This window comes from Mastigoproctus giganteus, chromosome 1 (assembly GCF_048544385.1).
Source record: "Mastigoproctus giganteus isolate SK-2022 chromosome 1, ASM4854438v1, whole genome shotgun sequence".
Taxonomy (NCBI): Eukaryota; Metazoa; Arthropoda; class Arachnida; order Uropygi; family Thelyphonidae; genus Mastigoproctus; species Mastigoproctus giganteus.
In genome coordinates this window covers 161,751,536-161,772,115 of record NC_143575.1, presented here as the reverse complement: position 1 = coordinate 161,772,115, position 20,580 = coordinate 161,751,536, and the positions used below count along the sequence as shown (strand labels likewise).

General features: G+C 39.6%; 1 protein-coding gene across 1 annotated transcript in view; it reads right to left on the bottom strand.

Moving 5' to 3' along the window:
• The window catches only part of LOC150091224 (uncharacterized), a 62,521-nt gene extending 44,216 nt beyond the window's left edge, over positions 1-18,305 (bottom strand). The window contains exon 1 of the mRNA XM_090389655.1: positions 17,967-18,305. Coding sequence (XP_090245781.1) covers positions 17,967-18,305 — 339 coding nt within the window. The remainder of the gene's footprint in view (positions 1-17,966) is intronic.
• Positions 18,306-20,580: the final 2,275 nt, after the last annotated feature.

Here is a 20,580-nt window from a genome sequence, read left to right as displayed (position 1 = left end):
TATTTCTTTCTAGAGCCACTTAATACTGGATTTACCCTTGAGCTGACTGAAACGTGGACTTATAGGCCAGAAATATAGGAAAACAGGTACGTTTTCTTAGGATAAGGTATGGCCTAGACCAGTGGTTTTTCAACCTTTTATTTAATAACGGCCCCCCTAAGTAATTTATTTTATTTTGCGGCACCCCTACTCAATTTTCTGCCTGTTAGATCCGATTCTTTCTCTGTATTTATCCGTATATATTTATATATATATATATGTTATATGATATTTATTACAATAATATAATTATAAAAATTACATTTCATAATACAAATTATATATATATACAGTATATAATTTTATTCTTTATATAGAGGTACTAAGTAAACATCAATTATAGATCACCACAAAATTAAAAAGATACTGTACACCTTTTTATAATGAAATAAACATATAAATTAAAAAATAATAATAAGTTTAAGTAATTTAAACCCAAATTACGTGGTACCCCTGGAATGTTATTGCAGCACCCCGGTGTCGGCGCCTCCGTAGCCAGGTGGGAAGGAGCAGCAGTGCGTAGTACATGCTTCTTGATTAGACCGGGGTTCGAGCCCGTCACCACCAAATACGAAGCATGCGGAAAGGTCAGGGAATGACCACCGCACCGGAGCAATATGGCCTTAGTTGCTAATGCTCCTAAAAACCCAACAACAACAACAGCAGCACCCCGGTTGAAAACCACTGGCCTAGACGGTCTAGGATTACCTGGGGCAGATATTCGATTACGGAAAGAAGGGTACGAGTAAATTATTCCTTCCTAAACTGAACTTACTAACTTAAAATCTGTGCCACACACAAAATCGGTTTTGTCCGTCGTCTAACAGGGAGAGAACATTACTTTAGTAAAGTAAAGTGTATTCGTGTCTAACGGCACGAAGGTTCCCCCCCATCTCCGCGTATTGTACATTGTTATGTGTCACAGTTCACTGTTAAGGCCATCACTACTTTGATAAAGTGTAAAGTGTGTTTAGGGTCACGCGGCACCAGGGGTTTCCCCCATCTCCGCGTAGTTAACATTGTCGTGTGATATAGTACGCTGTAAAGGCCAGAGATTTAAAAGTGTGTGGATTATGGGGTGTGTGATGTCATGTACCGTTGCACTACTTTGGTAATGGGACGACAGCACACGACTAGCATAGTAATGCTTAATGGGCAAAGCACAGAATGTTATCAGAGAATTGTATTTAGGAGCATTCGCTATTCAACGAACAATGTGGGGCTTTATGAAGAGAATGATTTATACATAGGATAAAGACTATCAAACTTGACAGCGGCCGTTATCGACTTGTTTTATAACCCTTCAACCATGCTTATTATCTTAAAATTAGAATCTTTACATTCCATTCTCCAGAAACTGTTGTGCTAATTGGATTATAGACCTATGAGTATATTTAGATTATTTTTAAACATATGTAGTTAGTGATACATCAAGGTATAACACGCATAGTCACTTTAAAATAGGCCAAATAATAGAGTAAATAGTAAATTTCGTGTTGTCAAAACCGAACATTTTTCCAAAATGTTCGGTTTTGGCAACTGTTCGGATGTAACTGGAAATAACATTTGTATTGCTACTCAAGTCATCAATGTACGATATGATTATCATATCGTACATTTCGAAAATGAAAAAATAAAAAAGTCAATTTTTTAAAGAATGCATTTCGAAGTTATTCTTCATCAGTATTTCACATTCAGCATCGAAAAAAGCTTTTATGATTAATTGTGCATGAATTAATTAAAGATTGGCATTTTCCCACGTGTTTCATTTTTTTCAGTTCATTGGTAACCTGTCGGTAGTACACTCCTCCAACAAATCTCCTAAGTACCAAAATAGGTGTCCCTAGCAGAGTGGATATAATCGCCGCCCTCCCATACCGAGTGGAAAAGGCCTGGGTTCGAATCCCGTCAGTGACGCAAGGAAATTTTATGGGCTTTTTTTCACAACAGGACTGCGTTTAGTCGGTGACAAGCAAGGGTTGTATGCGTTTATCTCCTGGGAGATCGAGGTTGTCGTCCAGCAAACAGACAAGTTGATCGTAGAATATACGCATGCTGACATAGACATACGCATAGACAGCATCCTAAAGCTTCATAGCCTTAGTTGATTTGGCGCTTAACGCGCGCATAAACACACCAAACTAGGAACCGCAGTGTTTGTCGATTTTGTTTTGGAATACTATCTTCGCCAAATGGGAGTCTAAAATTAACATACGGCATGTGATAAATACAGTATTATGCTTAAATTAAAATAACAACTGAAACGTCACATAAAAATGACTTAAAATAATACAATAATATTAGTTTTAATTATTTATTGTGAATTATATGTTTTAATTACACATGGTGGCTATAAAGTCATTTCTCACTTTTAAAAAAATTGATAACTCGAAAAGCGGTTTTTTTCATTGTAATCAGTATAGAGGGGTTTTTGTAAACAAAAGTAAACTCGCATAGCAATTGAAAGAAAGCATCGTCAAATAATATTAATCAATGAAGGTGATGTATAAATCTATATTCTATACGTTCAATGAATGATTGTCTATTGCTGAATTAATACTTAGTATTATTGGACAAATGATTACAAAATCATTTGTCCTAGAATGGCTTAAAGTTAAACACTCTTAAACGTACATTAGTAATATTTTAAAATTTATAATATCCATTAAAGCAGTATATTTATATTTTATTACATGTTTGGGAACATTTTAATTCCTAGGAATAATACTTTGGAAAAGGTGTTGAAATTGCAATTATATGGAAGGAGGACGAAGGAAAAAAGGAAAAAGCCAGCTTTTGTGCTAAATCCTTGCATGGGGAGTAATTGTAGGCATAAAGGGAGATGCCAACAATTACTCCCCATGCAAGGATTTAAGCTGGCTTTCTCCTTCGTCCTCCTTCCATATAATTGCAATTTCAACACCTTCTGAATTACACCTCACCCGGATGCAGCCTTTCCTGAAGAAAACCCCAGGTAAGAGTATTCTTCTGCCTTAAAATAAAATATATAATATTCCTAAAATTTAATATTCCTTTAAATTTTTCAAAATAGCCTATACTATCCCTTATCAAACAAATCCACAAAGTTTATTTTAAATCCATAATGAGATCGCAGATCCTCTACAAGGAAAAATTACAATAAATTATTAGCATTTGTCCGATTTTACGAAAATTAGCGGGTCTCGACTACTTAAGTTGTCTGTCCAACTGTCTAATAAAGTTTCGAGACTTTAGGACCTCCACATATTTTTTTTACTCTGTGCATATGTTTACTTGACTTGATAACTCTTGTACATTTTTGATCTGCTGCCAACAACTTTGGGATCCATCGTGCTGACACCTTTTCATAGTGTTAACCCACTGTTGTGGGTTAAATGAGATGCTCAAGACTGGCAACGTACTGAACTGTCATTCGTCGATCCCTCATCAGCAGATCGTGCACACTATCGACAACTTTTGGTGTTATGGACGTTGAAAGTCTTCCAAAGCGTGGGTTATCTTCCAGACTCTTCCTCCCTCGTTTAAATTCTGCTGCACACTTCTTAACCATGGAATAGGAAAGGGTATCCTCCTCCAATGTTGTAACCATATCCGCATGAATTAACTTTGGCCTTAGTTCCTTTTTGCCCAAATATTGGATGACTGCACGGCTACTGATTTTTTTCATCTTTCCTCATTTGCACAACTAATTTCATGAAATTTGATGGGTTGCTATCTGAAGTGTTTACATTGAGTACAGAAATTTTTAACACTAGCAGTATCCTTTCATACTCAGGCCAGGAACTTTCCATATCCCCACCATAAATCACATTCAAAGAGTATACCTAATATAAGACAAGTATATCAACACAACAATAGGAAAAGGGATTTGAATACACTCTAATAATAACATGCATTTTGAATGAAATCAGTTTAAAAGGTGAATAAAGTTTATTCTCTTTTAGAGAATATTAAAGGCACTAAATACTTGTATATGTAAGACGAGTGTTCCAGGATAATTTTAAATAAAGACAGTAAACTCGTTAATTACAGTACCCAGATTGCATCTAATCTTATTATGTACATCACAAAAAATTTATTGGTGATAACTTTTTTTTGAAGACTAAAATAAAATTAGCAGTACATGGTTAATTAAAGTTACTATAAGTAACTCTAATTATAATTCTACAATTATAGAGTTCAGCATTCGTATTTAATAGAATTTTATCCATAACTAATTGGAAGTGCAGAATCACGGAAGATTTTGCTTCCTATTGATATAGATTTTCATATTTCTTAACCTGGCGCACGAGGGAAGAAACACTGAAGTTTGAGACGAGATCTCTCAGATAACCAAAAAAAGTGAATGTCGATTAGAGCATAGTTTTATAGAGTGGATTTCAGACAGATTTTTAATGAGAGAAAGATGAATTTTGAGATGTATATTAACAATATTTTAATACGAATTAATTATATCTAGTTTTCAAACTGTCTAGAGCAGTAATTTTCAAAGTGTGTTCCGCGAAATCTTGGGTTTCATAGGTTCTGCTAATGTTCCGGTAATTTTTTTAAATTTAATTTGTACACGTGTATTACTTTAATTTATTGTTAATTGTTACTGTTTTTAAAGATATTAAGGTTCCATGGAAGATTTACATTTGCAAAAGGTTTTGCGGCAAAACAAGTGTGAAAAGCGCTGGCATAGAGCAGCTCTTCTCGAACTAACTGTGGTGAAGGACCAATTTTTTTTATTTCCAATCTGTCGTGGACCGGTACTTTTGGAAAATACAAATTTGGCGGACTGGTAACGGACGAATCGTCGGGGACCGCTAAAGTCCGCGACCAGTTTTCCATTCGTCGCGGACCAGTAACAAACAATTTCGTGGATCGGCACCGGTCCGCGGACCACGCTTTGAGTAGAAACTGGCTTAGAGGATTGCAGATCAGTGTAACCGTGTAATATCTTCGGGAAATGTAGACTATATGACCAGATGTGTTCGGACCCATAGGTGGTTATTACTGGGCTCGTTATTCAAAAACCTAGTACGTAGTCGCTGCCCCTCTCAGCTCTCCTGGACATACTGTCTACCAACTTCCAAATATGTCTATCAATTTTGACTCTATTCCTCCTTCTTTGCGGGAGGAATAGGGTCAAAACTGCTACAGCCATTTTAGCTGGCAACAGCCTAATCCGGTGCTCCACTTCATTTAACGGGTGTTCATTGAGGGTGAAATACAGGCTCTGAGTCAGCTAGTCGAATTTTCTTTTCTACGTCATTATTCAAAAATCAGTCCGTCCTTTATAACCGTCATTGTTGTGCTGATACTGACAGGGTCCACTTCTGTTATATTGCAATGATATAAGTAGCTATAGTTGTCTAAAACAACCAAATATGACAATTTTTCGACTGCTTTTCCCATCATTTGTAATTATTCATTTTAATATCTTCTTATCATCCATTTTAATGATTATTTTTTTTGTCTCCCACAATCATAATTTTAGTGTTATCAAATTTATTTCCCTTCCGCATTCTTCACAACTTTTCTTCCCAACAAAATCTGCAGCCCATATTCTATAATCAGATGCTACTGCATGTCTCACTGTCTGCACAATCTTACCACCTCTTTTAATACCCCCCCCCCCCGCTTCTCAGTCACTCCTGTCATCCTCGTTGTCTCTTGTATTGTGACGTAGCCGAGTGGTCGGAACGTAAGTGCATTAGCATACATGTTTAAGTTTACTGTGGTTTGAGCTTACTTAGATGATAAATACGGTTAATGATTATATGCTTGTCAAAAAATGATTAGCTGTAAAATTAATTAGTTGTAAATTACTCTGACCAATCTGCCCATGATGGATTATAAACATAACACTTTTTATATTTTTTTAACAATGTACAGTATATTGTTCAATATACAAGGGAAGAGCAATACCCTTGTCTCACCCTTTTACCTATTTCCATTTTCCCGTTTTATCTACAGCAGCTTTCAACATTACCCTTTGCAGTCGGTAGGATCACTGCCCCCCCTTCCCCCACACCGGATAGAAAAGACCTGAGTTCGAGTCCCGTCAATGACGAGAGGAATTTTTAGGTTCTTTTTCACAACGTGGCTGAGTTAGTTGGTCTCAGGCGAGGATAGCATGGGTTTTTTCCCTCCCGGGAACTCGGATTTTTCGCCCAGCAAACAGAAAATCGACCACAGAACATACGCAATTTACAGAAAATATAGACGGAGCAATATGGCCTTAGACGCTGATGCTCCTTAACCCTTACTACAATAACAACAACCTTTTGATCCCTTATTCCAAATCCGCAAAGCGAATATTCTATTTCATTACTATATTTCTTTTCCGTGAAAATTCTCATTATTTCTCGTGCATCCGTCGTTCCCTCTTTTTCCAGAACTAATATGGCACCTCTTCCGTCCTTTCCATCTTCATTACCGTCAACATCGCCTTTGCTTAATGCGATATTAAACGAATTGGAATTACAGTAGCAGTCATGAAACACTCACCCTTTATATTCTCTTTCACTTCTCCAAATATTCATCTATGTTGTAATAATTCCCTATTTCCATCTTCAATTACGTTCTATCTTGACCATTCTTAAATTCATTACTTATAAATTTTACTCTTTTAAACATTAAATTTTACCTTATTTCTTATTCTATTTCCCTTACACTGAAGGTGCCCAAACGTTCTTGATTCACGGCGCCCTTAGTGTCTCAGTAATTTTTCACGACGCCCCTAGGCTAAAAGAAATTCCTAACAATTCCATTTATTAAGTAGTTAGGCCCAAACAACTTAATAAGTAATGTCGAAACTGTGAACTACCTCGAGCTAGTAGTTCGAGCAGCGTCCTACAGATGTCGAGTATCGCTGTGTTTCCTCTCGAAAATTTAAAATATCCCGCGATGGCCTGGGGCGCCGCGGCGCACGGTTTGGGAACCGCTGCGGTACACAGTTCTCGTAGCCATTCCTCTCGCTTTATTTGTTCTTCTTCTCGACTTGTTATTACACCATTATATTTCCTATTTCCTCTCAGCTCTATGTTCACATTCTTTCACCAGCCCATATTGCTTCTATTTTGGCGCCTCCGTAGCCAGGTGGGAAGGAGTAGCACACGCTTCTTGATTAGACCGGGGTTCGAGCCCGTCACCACCAAATACGGAGGATGCGGAAAGGTCAGGGAATGACCACCGCATATCCTGGAGCAATATGGCCTTAGTTGCTAATGCTCCTAAAAAAAAAACCAAATAACAATAACAGCTTATATTTTCCATCGTTATGCACAGTTTTTTTTATTTTTTATCTTCAGTTTTCCTTTGCTATATTCTGTTACTTTTTCACTCGTCTTAGTATCCTTGTTTCTTATTTCAACACGCTTCTTGATTAGACCGCGGTTCGAGCCCGTCACCACCAAATACGGAGCATGCGGAAAGGTCAGGGAATGACCACCGCACCGGAGCAATATGGCCTTAGTTGCTAAAGCTCCTAAAAACCAAATAACAACAACAACATCTTATTTCAATGCAGTTCTTACCCACACATCTTTACTTTCGACCTTACCTCTTAATTTCTGATCACTCTTTACAAAATTTACCCTATCTGCACACCCCCATCACCCTTTCCATATCCAATTTGTTATTTTATTTTATTAATTTTTTGTCCTTTCAATTCTGTTAAACTTTACTCTTGTATGCATAATTAGTATATAAATATTGTGATCGGTGTCAGTGTAAGGTCCTGGATGTGGTATGCGAAATTTTTGATTCTTAAACCATGTATTCCTCAACATCAATTTCTCCCCTCTCACATTTCTCCTTCCTGGACTCATTTCTCTCTCTCTCTCTCTCTCTGATACAGCATTATAACATATCACAATAAAAATAAAGTGTATTGCACTGCCGTGTTGAGCAAAGTTGCATTCTGAAGTATTCTGCCGTGTTGTTGAGCAAAGTTGCATTCTGCTTTGTGCAGCGCTGCACAAAGAATATCTGGGGGGAAAAAATTCTTGTACTGAAAAATGCTTCTGAAACCACTGAAAATGTTTCTACTGAAATTTATTGTGTGCTTCCCAATATACACTGAGTGATCACTGAATTATGACTACCCCTATTAAAACTGAATGCGACCCGTTGACCACGTGAGGTACGAGAGTGCGGAGTTAGTAGACCTACGTAGCATAGATAAGGTATTAGTGGTTCACTAGGTAGTAAAATTCCGAGCGTGATGGGTAAAAGGATTTATCGGACTTTGATAAAGGACGCGCCTCCGTAGCCAGGTGGGAAGGAGCAGCAGTGCGTAGCACACGCTTCTTGATTAGACCGGGGTTCGAGCCCGTCACCACCAAATACGGAGGATGCGGAAAGGTCATTCAGGGAATGACCACCGCATATCCCGGAGCAATATGGCCTTAGTTGCTAATGCTCCTAAAAACCAAATAACAAACAAACAAACAATTGATAAAGGACAGATTGTGGGTGCTCGACGAGCTGGTGCCTTGATTTCCCAAACGGCTGAACTGGTGGGGTGTTCGAGAGCTGCCGTAGTTATAAAGTGTACCAGGACTGGCGTCAAAATGGACCCGACGGAAAAAATGCAAAGGTCAGCAAAAGGTTGATGTTAGAGGTGAGCGCCGGGTCCGATGATTTGTACAGGCGAACAGGCGGAGCATTGTTGGAGTTGACTACCCAATACAACGTGGGCCAACCCGAAACAATATTTGCCATGACCATGCGTTGTACGCTTGCAAATATGGGATGAGTAGAGGATGCCGTAGGACGACCCCTAAGGCATACTCTCCTAACCAAGGTTCATCGGCGTAAAAGACTCGCCTGGTGCAAAGAGCATGCAAGTTGGACGTTAGAAGACTGGAAGAAGGTGAGCTGGTCGGATGAGTCACGTTATTTACTCCACACTGTGGATGGTCGTGTACAGATTTGGTGTCAACATGGGGCTCTTGATCCATCATGCATGGTACCAAAAGTGCAGGCAGGTGGAGACGGTTGTATGGTGTGGGGCATGTTTCACTGGCAGGAACATGGACCCCTGGTGCATTTGGAACAACGTCTCAGTGGTCTCTGCTATCGTCAACTGCTTGCTGACTGAGTGTGTACACCTCGCTATGTTACACTTTTTTCCGAATGGCGATGGTGTCTTCCAAGATGACAATGCACCGAGCCATCGGGAACTTGATGTGCAGGAATTGTTTGAGGAACACAGTTCTGACTTCCAGCTTATCGATTGGTCTCCGAACTCCGCCGATATCAATTCCATAGAGCAGTTGTGGGACACTATGGAAAGGCATATCAGGCGTCTGGATACACCAATCACCTCCATGCCGACCGGGCTAACCGGGTGGGTAAAGTGCCTGCCTAGCAACCCAAAGGTCGCGGGTTCGATTCCCGCCTCGCACTTGGATATCACAATGGTGCCGCACTATCCGGTTGGATCTCACGGCCACGATACACGAAGGAAGCAGGAAAAAAACTGGTTCCTTCGTGTATTGCTCACATCATACAATAAAAAAATCACCTCCATACCTGCATTGCTGACCGCATTACACACAGCTTGGTTGGCCATACTTCCCGAACGTTGTTGAATCAATGCCAGGTCGGATAGCTGCTCTACTGAGGGCAAAAGAGGATCTACGAAGTATTAGGTAGGTGGTCATAATTCAGTGATCACTTAATGTATATCAGTAGAAACATTTGCTGTGGTAGACAGAATTTGTGTAGTAGTACAGTTGTTATGATCACCGTCCTCCCGCACCCACTGGATAAAGCTAAAGTTCGAATTCTTTCGATAACGCGAGTAATTTTTATAATTTTTTTTTCAGAACTTGGCTGAGCTAGTCGATCTCAGGTGAGGGGTGCATGGCGTTTCTCCTGGCAGATCGGCTTGTTCGTACAGCAAATAATAATATATGCAGTTAAGTTACAAACACAGTATATTGACGTGTCATAGCCTTAATACATGCCCTCGTGGGTAGAATCGCCGTCCTCCCCACACCGGGTGGAAGAGATCTGAGTTCGAGTACCTTCAATGACGAGAGGAATTTTTATGGTCCTGTTTCATAACGTGGCTGAGTTTGGTTGGACGAAAAACTCGGGTTTTTCGTCCAACCAAACAGAAAACTGACCACAGAACACGAGCAATTTACAGACGGTATACACGGAGCAATATGGCTTTAGTCGCTGATGCACCTAAAACCCTACTACAACAACTTAATACATACCCAACATAACCTAACCTAAGCGTTGGCGGAACGACTTGACAAATGTCAAGTCGTTAATAATAACATTATTATTATTATTATTATTATTATTATTATTTGGATCCTGGTGAATTTTGATGCGCTTACTCTTTCAAAAGTTCACGTTGGCCCTGATATAGATGATTAACAAAAAAAAAAAAAAAAAAAAAAAAAATATATATATATATATATATATATATATTGTGATAGCAACACTAATTGTTTTCAGAAAACAAAACTGGGCAGTGCTATACCGATTCGTACAATGTACTCTAGGTGAAATGCATAAATGTTGACTGCAATGTTACAAAAGCTATGTAACAGTGCAGTAAGTCAGTACACATCATTTCCTTTATCGATAGGATAATAACAGCACCATGTTCTCCTCTATATAGAATATTTATTACTGTTAACATAGCCTCCGTGTATATCATTAACATCAATTAGTTTTCGCTTTGATTCATTTAACTTTCAAAAAGTAACATACTCGTAGTGTGTAACTGCTTTTGAGTTCGTAAGAGTTATCAAAAAATTCTTACGAATTTTTTTTGATAACTATCAAGAATTTTTTGGTGTCTCTACATTATGAGAGGTATCAAAAGTATAAGAGGTTTTCAACTGTTGATTTTGCGGAATTCGAATATCGTTCATCTTTTTAGTATTTCTCTCTCTTCCCCTCCTTCGCATTTCGAAAAGTTGTCATAATATATAATAATTATTATTATTTTAACGGTCCCTGGGCGTTACCCAGATCCTTATGTTCACCTCTCAGATAGCAATTGGTGCTGGCTGAAAAATCCGGAACAGCTCAGGGGAAAAAACACTGCTCTTTCCGCCTGAGATCGTTTAACTGCAGCCACTGTTGAAGGGAACTTTAGAAATTCCTCCAGTCGTCGACGTGATTCCGACCCAGACTTACCAAACTACTGAGAAGTGATGAAACCACTACACTGTCACGGAGGACAGAAAAGTTTTCATGACTGTGTTGTGAAGTCCTGCATTGACAGGTGTCCTTGAAATGGCATTGGGTAATGCGCATGTTACTAATAAATCAACTTAATGGATCCCTTTATTGGATTTTCGATTTTTTTATCACAAATAAAATAGCTTAAACTAGTTATCAAGTCATTGCTGAACCTAACGCTGTTTAACCATATGATTCAACATAAATATAACCAACTTTTAAATCACGAATTCATTTGAGGTTCTGCAATGCCCGCAGTTCAATTTTTAATTCTTACCATTTATATATTTTTAAAGTGTGCATAGAATGTTCTTTAATTTTTTCTCCTTTATTTTCATATTCGCCTTTATATTATAAAGTCTTTTATACACTGGTGTTCAAAGAAAGTGCATCACCTAGGAATTTCACATTTCTAACCCTTCTTCGCGATGGTATATTACATTAATGACTAGCATCACAAATAGAAATATAAACAAAAGATATTTATTAATAGTTAAGGCAAAGCTAAGAAGTAATATTTGACAGGTGCTCTCAAAATGAAAAGTTTGAAAATGAAAAATGAAAAGTTCACCAGGTGCAAACTAATATTTAGTTGAACCGCCTCTGGCCCTGATGACAGCAGCATACCGTCGAGGCATTGAAAAAATCAATTCCTGAAGATAATCAACTGTTAGTTCGTGGTTCCAAATACGAATTATGGCTTCCTGAAGTTCACGAAGTGTCTTTGGTTTCTTTCTGACAACTGCAGGTTCCACACGATGCCAACAGTTTTCTATAGAATTCAGGTCCCGGCTGTTTCCTGGCCAGCTAACGGTTGTAATGGACCGTTCTTCCAACCATTTTTTCACCTGTAACAAATGTAAACACATTACTGTCGAACCTCTAATGCAGAAATGAAGCTAAACTAACTACCGAAGTGCCTACTTACACTTTTCCTCCGATGACAAGGAGCAGAGTCTTCCTGAAAGATGGTTACTTCGCAGCAATTTGCCTTCCAATATGGCCAGGTATCCACTGGCATTTACGGAACCTTTTATAAACTGCAGGCGACTTACTCCGCGATACGAAATGCCCCTCCCCATATCATTTGGCTGGTAGGGAATCTCACTGTAGACACCATACAGTCTGGATGGTATTCTTCACCACGTCTACGGCGAACCATTTGTCTCCTATCAGAGCCATGCAGATTCAATTTCTTCTCATCCGAGAAAGTAACTGACTTCAACTGCTCGGGGGTCCATTTGACATGCTGAGCAATCGAGAATTTCACTTGGTTATAGCCCTACAGGACTGGGTCGAAGCCACTGGCAATAATCATGTTTCCCGTTAACTACCCTGCCACACTGGCTTGTCCGTCCTTCTACTCGCAAAACACACAATGAACTCATCTCCACACACTCTAGGACAGGATTGAGCCCTGCAAGAATGTGTGTCTTGAATGCGGTGCTTCCCCTCAAGATGAAATTAAACCCTGTAGGACGAGCAAAGATAACTGTGAACTGTATAGCTATGATAATTATAAGATATTCTTAACTACCTTAGAACTGTTAAGTTGCTGTTGCGGTAGCGCTGTGGTTAAGGACACTGGTTGTGTCTTCGGCCGTAGTGTTGTTGCGACAGTGGCTGTTTTGCCAAGTATTTATATTGTCAACTGTAAAATTGTAGTAATTACTAACTTAGAAGTGTTCACTTTTGTTCAGGTTTGCTGTGGCTCCGGGGGTGCCGCGGTTGTGGTGCACTGGTTTGTGTCTGTCGCCGCGGCTCCGTCGTGGCTGCCGCAGGTGCATGGAATTGATTGTTACGCCGTGCCCTCTTCTGGCAGGATGGGCCCCTACTAGGGCCAATATTTGGTATAGATCATTGGACAACCTAAACATTGAACATGCTAAACTCACTAGAAACACCCACCACTTTACTGCTCCCCTTAACTAAATCTAAATTCATCCACACGCTATGTTTTAATCTCCTGACGAAACTTAACTTATTTTAAATTATTACCATATTGTATGTAAAACACACTAGAAACATTCACTCCATTAATTGATCCCCACTCAACTAAACCAACTCTATCCACACTTGATGATTTACTCTTTTATTGCTATATTTATCTCTATTTTAATATTATTGTATAAACATATAGAGGTTCAAGAACCTCCTTTTGTGAAAACCAGACTCCCTGGAGCGCCTCCACGTGGCTAGGGACGGGAGTCAGGACGCAAGATATATCTGTTCTTGCCTCCTGGCTGCAAAGTCTCCAGGTGCCGGCATACAACACTCAACAAAACAAACACTCAAACAAAAACCTCCCCATACACACACTCGCCGGCTTAAAAAAAACCTACAAGAATCATTGCGGCAATAGGGGAAACCCTGGAGGCTGCAGTAAACAAAAATACTTTGAAAAAAATTTGACATGCTCCTTACACCAAATTAATTGGGCCGTTTTCATTTTTTTGTTTGAGGACGGACTTCTTCTGAGGACACCAGGCTAGAAGTCCATTTTTGAAGAGGCGTCTTCTGACTGTTACTGCACTTGCTACCACTCCTGTATATTCTTCCCATTCTGTTTTCAGCTCAGACGAAGAAGATTTACGGTTTTTAAGGCATAAGAGCTTCAAAACATGGTCCCGTTTTGGCGTAGAGACTTTGCGTCCGGTTCCTTTTTTCCTATCAGCAGAACCAGTATTCTTGAGTTTGGAAAGAAATCTACTCACTGTCGACTGATTATAAGACACTCTATATGCAATATGACGGAAAGAACATGTTTCCTCACTTAAAGCAACAACAGCAGTCTTTCTTCGTGGCATCAACTGCACGTAACTCGCCATCCTGACACAAGCAAGGAATGACTGCAACTCTTTCAGAGCGTGCTTATACAGGGTGATTCACTACCAGTGCGACAAACTTGCAGGAGGTGTAGAGGGGCCAAAGACGAATCGGAATCACATAGCATTGCAGGGTCCGAAATGCCTTCGTCATGCGGTAGAGGACGTTCAACGGGAGGTCGCGTGAACAGCGATCCCGCTGGAAGTCAGCATTTGCGAACCGTTTCCCGAAGCAGGAGGATGGACGAGTATTCAAACGTTGAACTGGCCGACATGCACTTCGCGTATGGAGCTGCGGACTGTAACGAGCACGCCGCTCTGCTCTTGTACCGGAAACGTTTCCCGCACAGGCGTGCTCCCATCATACGATTTTCGCACGTGTGCACAGAAGGTTACGTGAGACTGGTTGTTTCACGAGAGGTACCATGAATCGAGAGCGAACGACGAGGACGCCAGACAATGAGGAGAATGTCCTACGTCTTGCAGAAGGCAATCCGAGTACGAGTACTCGAGCGATAGGCCAACGATTGGGTATTTCCCAATCCACTGTATGGAGGATACTGTCAACAAACCAAATGAGTTCATACCATCTGCAATGCATCCAATCATTGGAGCCTCCAGATTATCCACTCCAGAGGACTTTTGCTACTTGGTTTCTTCAACAGAGTGCGGCAGACAGCTCATTTGCTGCGTCTGTATTGTTCATGGATGAGGCAAGTTTCACAAGAGAGGGAACTTTCAATCAACATAACGCCCATTTGTGGGCTTTGGAGAACCCCCATGATACGCAAACACGTGCAACTCAAGCCGTTTCTATGTCAATGTTTGGGCCGGCATTCTTGGAGACCACCTCATTGGACCGTACCTTCTGCCCCCTCGTCTGGACGGTAGGGCATACTTGATCTTTCTACAGCAAGTCCTGCCCGAACTTATTGTATCTTATGTAGGACGGCACCTGAACGAAAGTTCAACTCCGTTGCCCGAACTTATTTTTTTTTTTTTTTTTTTCTAGGCTTGAGTAGTTGTGCCTGCTTCTATTATCTAGTGCTGCTGCACTAATTTGTCGTCCAGTGGAAGGAGTGCAATACCAAAGGACAGGAGCTCTCAGGTTGCCCAACCCGAGGGAAAAAAAAAAAGAAATAATAATAAATAATAAATAAATAAATAAATAAAAAAAAAATAAATAATAATAATAAAATAAAATAGAAAAAAAAAAAAATATATATATATAAAATAAAATAAAAGAAAAGAAATAAATAAGTAAAAAAAAAAAAAAAAACTAAAATAAAATAAAAATATGTATAGTTAATACCATTATATACATTGAATGTTATTACTAATTTAAGACCACAACAGTTGGTTTCTAAGTTAACAGCTGCCCGAACTTATTGAAGAAGCACATGTTCCTCAGTCGTTGCGCCGCTCAATGTGGTTCCAGTATGATGGGGCTCCCCCACATTACACCAATGACGTCCGCCAACACCTAAACGTTACGTTTGGACAGCATTGGATAGGTCGTGGTGGTCCAGTTCATTGGCCTGCTAGATCGCCGGACCTACCATGCCCGGACTTCTTCTGGTGCGGTCAAATGAAGACATTGGTGGACGAGACCCCCGTTAATTCAGTTGAAGACCTCGTCGCTTGCATCTCTGTAGCTGCCGGGGAGATTCGAGACACGCCAGGAATCTTCCAGAACCTTAGGGATTCCATGCGGTGGCGCTGTGAAGCCTGTGTGACTGCTTCTGGTCGAACTTTCGAACACCTTCTGTAGCATGGCTTTTTGCCAATGTAAAACTTGTCATTAAAATGATTTCTGTTACACTAACGAGTTGCTGTTTCTGTTCTTTTTCTTTGCTTCTTTGTTCACGCGACCTTCCGCATGACGAAGGCATTTCGGACCCTGCAGTGCTATGTGATTCCGATTCGTCTTTGTGCTCTCTACAGCTCCTGCAAGTTTGTCGCACCGGTAGTGAATCACCCTGAAAGTAACGGCTGATGCAATATTATGTCATCACCTACGCTTGTCAGTCTTATCTGATGCAATCTGTAAGAAATATTGCCATATACTTACGTTATTCGGACAACAATTACAATTTTAAGGCGTGGTGCACTTTCTTTGAACACCAGTGTATATTGTATCAGTGCCACTGTATAAAGAACATTAATACTGTCACTTTTATAATACATACTTCTTTTTGATAATACCATTTCGTTTTAATTGCAGATAGTGAATATAGCAATAATTATTCTACTTTTATATTTTACAGTAAAAAATGGTTTGAAGTTAATTTAATTTTAAATTTTACCTTGATAAATATATTATTCTATTACATGTTATTTTTATTATAATACTAAAATTATGTTCCATTAATCTTATAACTGTAATGACGATATATGATGCAACACATTGTAAGTGGGTGCATCACTTGTAATGTGTTTAAACGTAAATAAGTAAATAAATAAATAGAAAGTATGATACTTCTCCACAAGGAGAAGGACTGTTTATTTGAAGTGAAAGATAGAGGCAACTTGTGATGATTTACTGCATTTATAGCAAACTTAGTTTGGTGTTTAAAATAACTGGCCACGACAGAGTGGTCAGGCAAAAGGTTCAGAAATATACGTGCTTTGAGTGACTGTGGTGCTTGCGTGATTACAAAATATGGTACTCCTTGTAGTAGTAGTAGTAGTGGCATGTGATGCAAAAAAAAGCAAGTGCAGATTATGCACCATCAGCAAAAAAAAAAAAAAAAAAAAATTTACGAAACAATTCCCTCTAAATGTTTGTCCTGTTCCTCCTTAAATTTATTTAACCTCTCAACTTCCACAATGACAGATGGAAGTTTGTTCCAGCAACTAACCACCCGCTAGCTAAAGGCAAATTTCCGCACATCTATTCTATATCTGTCTTTCCTCAATTTAGGTTTGTAATCTGCACAAGTTGAAGAATCCCATCAGAATTCAGCGTGCTCAACCCATTCATTGTATTCTCTCTGTCTTGTGATATAAAAATAGAAAATTTATTTATGTATAAAATGCTTTTGCAGTGCTCGTACATCAATGCGTTACCGACCGTCTTGTTTCTTTTTTTTTTTTTTTTTTTTAATTTCGGATCTCTTAAATTTAGAGCTCTAACATCTACTCTGTTTATGCATATTGGTAATCAACCACTACAATACGTAAACCAAATTGGATGTATTTTGTAGTCCTTTCTTTACTCCGTTAATGAAAATTATGTACATGTCCCCATCTTCCTCTCGAATCGTCATCCATTGTAGATGCCGACCGGGCTAGCCGAGTGGGTAAAGTACCTGCCCGGCAACCCAAAGGTCGCGGGTTCGATTCCCGCCTCGGGCTTGGATCAAAGTACTGCAAAAACCTTGGGAGGTGCAATATGGCCACAGAAGCCGATGCGCCAACAACTACCAAATCAAAAAAAAAAAAAAAAAATCCATTGTAGACTCAATTGTTGCTCTCAAGTTTTACTAGTGACGGTATGGAAATACCTTTGGCATAGTATGGCATTTGTCTGAGAATATTACCCAGAAATTAGTTGAATAATGAAATATGATTATCAAAAATTACCAAGTTAATTACACAGTAAAATAACTGTTTTATAAACTTATTGCTGATAATTGCTTGTTACTTCGTTGGCCACACGCTCTGGACAGTGTATAGTGTGTGTTTAGGGTCTACCGGCACCATGGGTTTCCCCCATCTCCGCGTAGTATACATTGTGGTGTGATACAGAATACTGTAGAGGCCAGAGGTTTAAAAGTGTATGGATATTGTGGTGTGTAATGTTTTGTACCGTTCCACGCTCTGGATAGGGCGGGTTCACCCTTCAAGACGAATAAAAATTGCTAATTAAAATGCGTAAACGATTACGCAAAAACTCACCTCTTCATCAGCTGCTTCCATGAGGTCGTAATAGGAGTATTGTGGAGACTGGACGAAATTCTGTCCCTCCTCGGAGCAGATAGTCTCATCAAGTAACTGGCATTCTCTGCGTCCGTAATTTAAGGCTTGGCAATTCGGCTTCGATAGACACTCAGTTAAACAGCGGACTAATGTGATGTTAAGCATGGTGTCCGGAGACAACGCAGGGAACATCCTTCCATATCGGTAAGCACTTTGGGCGTACAGAGTTCGAATAGTGATTATACTCTCTGTAGGAGTGATAAGGAAGATCAAAAGAGCGCTAAACAATATTATTTCTTGCCACAGGAATGTTGCCATACTCATATTTTTTCTCCCTCTCTTGATGTTTTGAAATCACGTCATTGGGAAAGATTTTAAACCCACGGTAGATTTTTGGACGGGAACACTAGGAAATCCTTCGAAGGAAGCTAGCCTCTTTTACCTTGAATATCAGTCTGTAGCAGAAACAGCGTCTCGCCACCGCAATACTGCGAACGTGTGCCGATTTGACCCACTTTCAGAGTTGCGGTATCTTTCCTTTTGAATGCTTCGTGCGCGCTGTTACTTTGAGTGGCGATGTGTTTGGTGTCCACTGGGGTTCTGCCGACACCACTTGTAGGGAGTCTTCTTTCACCACCAGCCCGTTAAGATCATGGGTGGGGCTTTGTCATCGTGACACTGTCCACACGTTTACTATGTGACGTGTACTCCCACTAACGACACTGCCTTCATTGTGGTAATGGAGAATCCCGTGACACACGATCATCAGAGCGTGTCTGCAGATTTCAGAGTAAACGAATGGTGGTAACTATCTAGGTACGCGTAGGAACGCGTCTCTTGACATGGTGAAGAATGCGGGCAGATAAGTGAGGCTATGTAACATTGCAGTAAGTGAATAAACATCATTTCCTTTAACAGTACCATGTCCTCTATATAGATTGTTTATTGCCGTTAACATAGCCTCCGTGTACATTATTAACAGTAATTAGTATTAGCCCTTGCGCACATGATTAATTCAGATAAATTTAATATTAAACCGATTTAACATTTGACACTTGATAAATAATTAGGCCTAATTTCTCAGTTTGTCTTTTTCGCGTGTTGGTAAGGGACAGTGTCTTTTGCATATTGGTAAGTTTTATATTATTTGATATCACTGAGAAAAGTAAAAATTGCTTGAAAAGTAAAAATTCAAAAGTAAAAATTTTCACATGAGTGCAAAAGTTAAGGAAGTTATGTTTTCCATTATTTGACAAAAAATATATGCACGCAGGTTGTTATTCCTTCAGTATTATTCGCGAAATGGCCCACCGTATAACTGCTTCAGTTTCGGCGAACTGCTGATTAAATTCAGGAGACTATGTCCAAGAAGAAAAACTCTTGCGCAGTTGCAAGTTCTGACATGTCCGGTAGTTGCAAAGTGGCCTTAAGTTACGTGCTGTTAGTGAGTACCATTTTGTGAGCTGCATAATGGAAGATATGAAGCAACGTTTTGTTATTCGCTACTCATTTCGATGATTTTTGTGGTATTAGTTCTACAGAGATGGTGAGAAAAATGTTAAGACGTTTACGGAGAAAGGTATTTAAAGAAATCTGCGATTTCAGGTGGTACAGGCGCATTAAGGGTTAAGAATTTCTCACAACGACCATTCTCAAAGGTTTATTAAATGCCACGAGTTATAGTTCAGAATGTGTATGTGTCTGCAATTCTGCCCAGACAAGATAGGAGAGACTATATTCTGAAAGCTACAAGGCTTTCAGCATATAGTCAGTTAGCCACAAGGCTTTCACCCTTGAGGCTAACTGATGGTTCGAATTCCTGAAAGAGACCAACACTCTCTCAGGAATTTCGTCAGTGTGACGAGAATTTGCCTTGTCTGGGATAGTTTCTCTCAAGATAGTTGTCTTCTCTTTTTTTGTGAGCAACTTTGATTAGTCTTTTGGGCAGTAATGGTGCGTTTTTCTGTACAGTTGAATTTTCTTCTTTGATTGTGGTTTGTTTGAGTTTCTCCCTTGTTTTGGTTCATCCATTCCTTCTAAGTTTAGGCTTTTCTATTGAGTGTTGTTGTCTTCCTGCTGGACAGGTTGTAGCGCAATAATTGTTTTCCTTCTTGTAAATTGTTGAGTTGCAAAGTTAGTAAATGCTACAAACTCTTCTTGTGTATTCGGGAGTCGGGATTCTTGGTGAATTGGATTGTATTGGATGTTTGTGATGAGGCTCGCTCTTATGTCGTCATAATTTTGACAATCATGCATGACATGAGTCCATGATTCAGGTTCTCCGCAAGTACAATGTCTATCTTCTGTTATGCCTAGCATGTTTAGTTTTTCCTTAAACGGGCCATGGCCCGTTAGTAGATACGTAGTGCTAAGGCCCGGGAAGATCCACGGTGGGGCTTTCGGGTGCATTTTTGTCACTAGTGGAAGAAATTTATGCTTTATTGCTCCTTTGGTGGTTTCATTCCACCTTCTTTGCCAGGACGAGGGAGGGTATTGAACCATTGAGGTTAATTATGAGGGCATCTTTGGACTTAATGAAATTCCTTTGGATTGGAGAAGTGCCAGTATATCGCCAATACATAAAAGCGGTTCT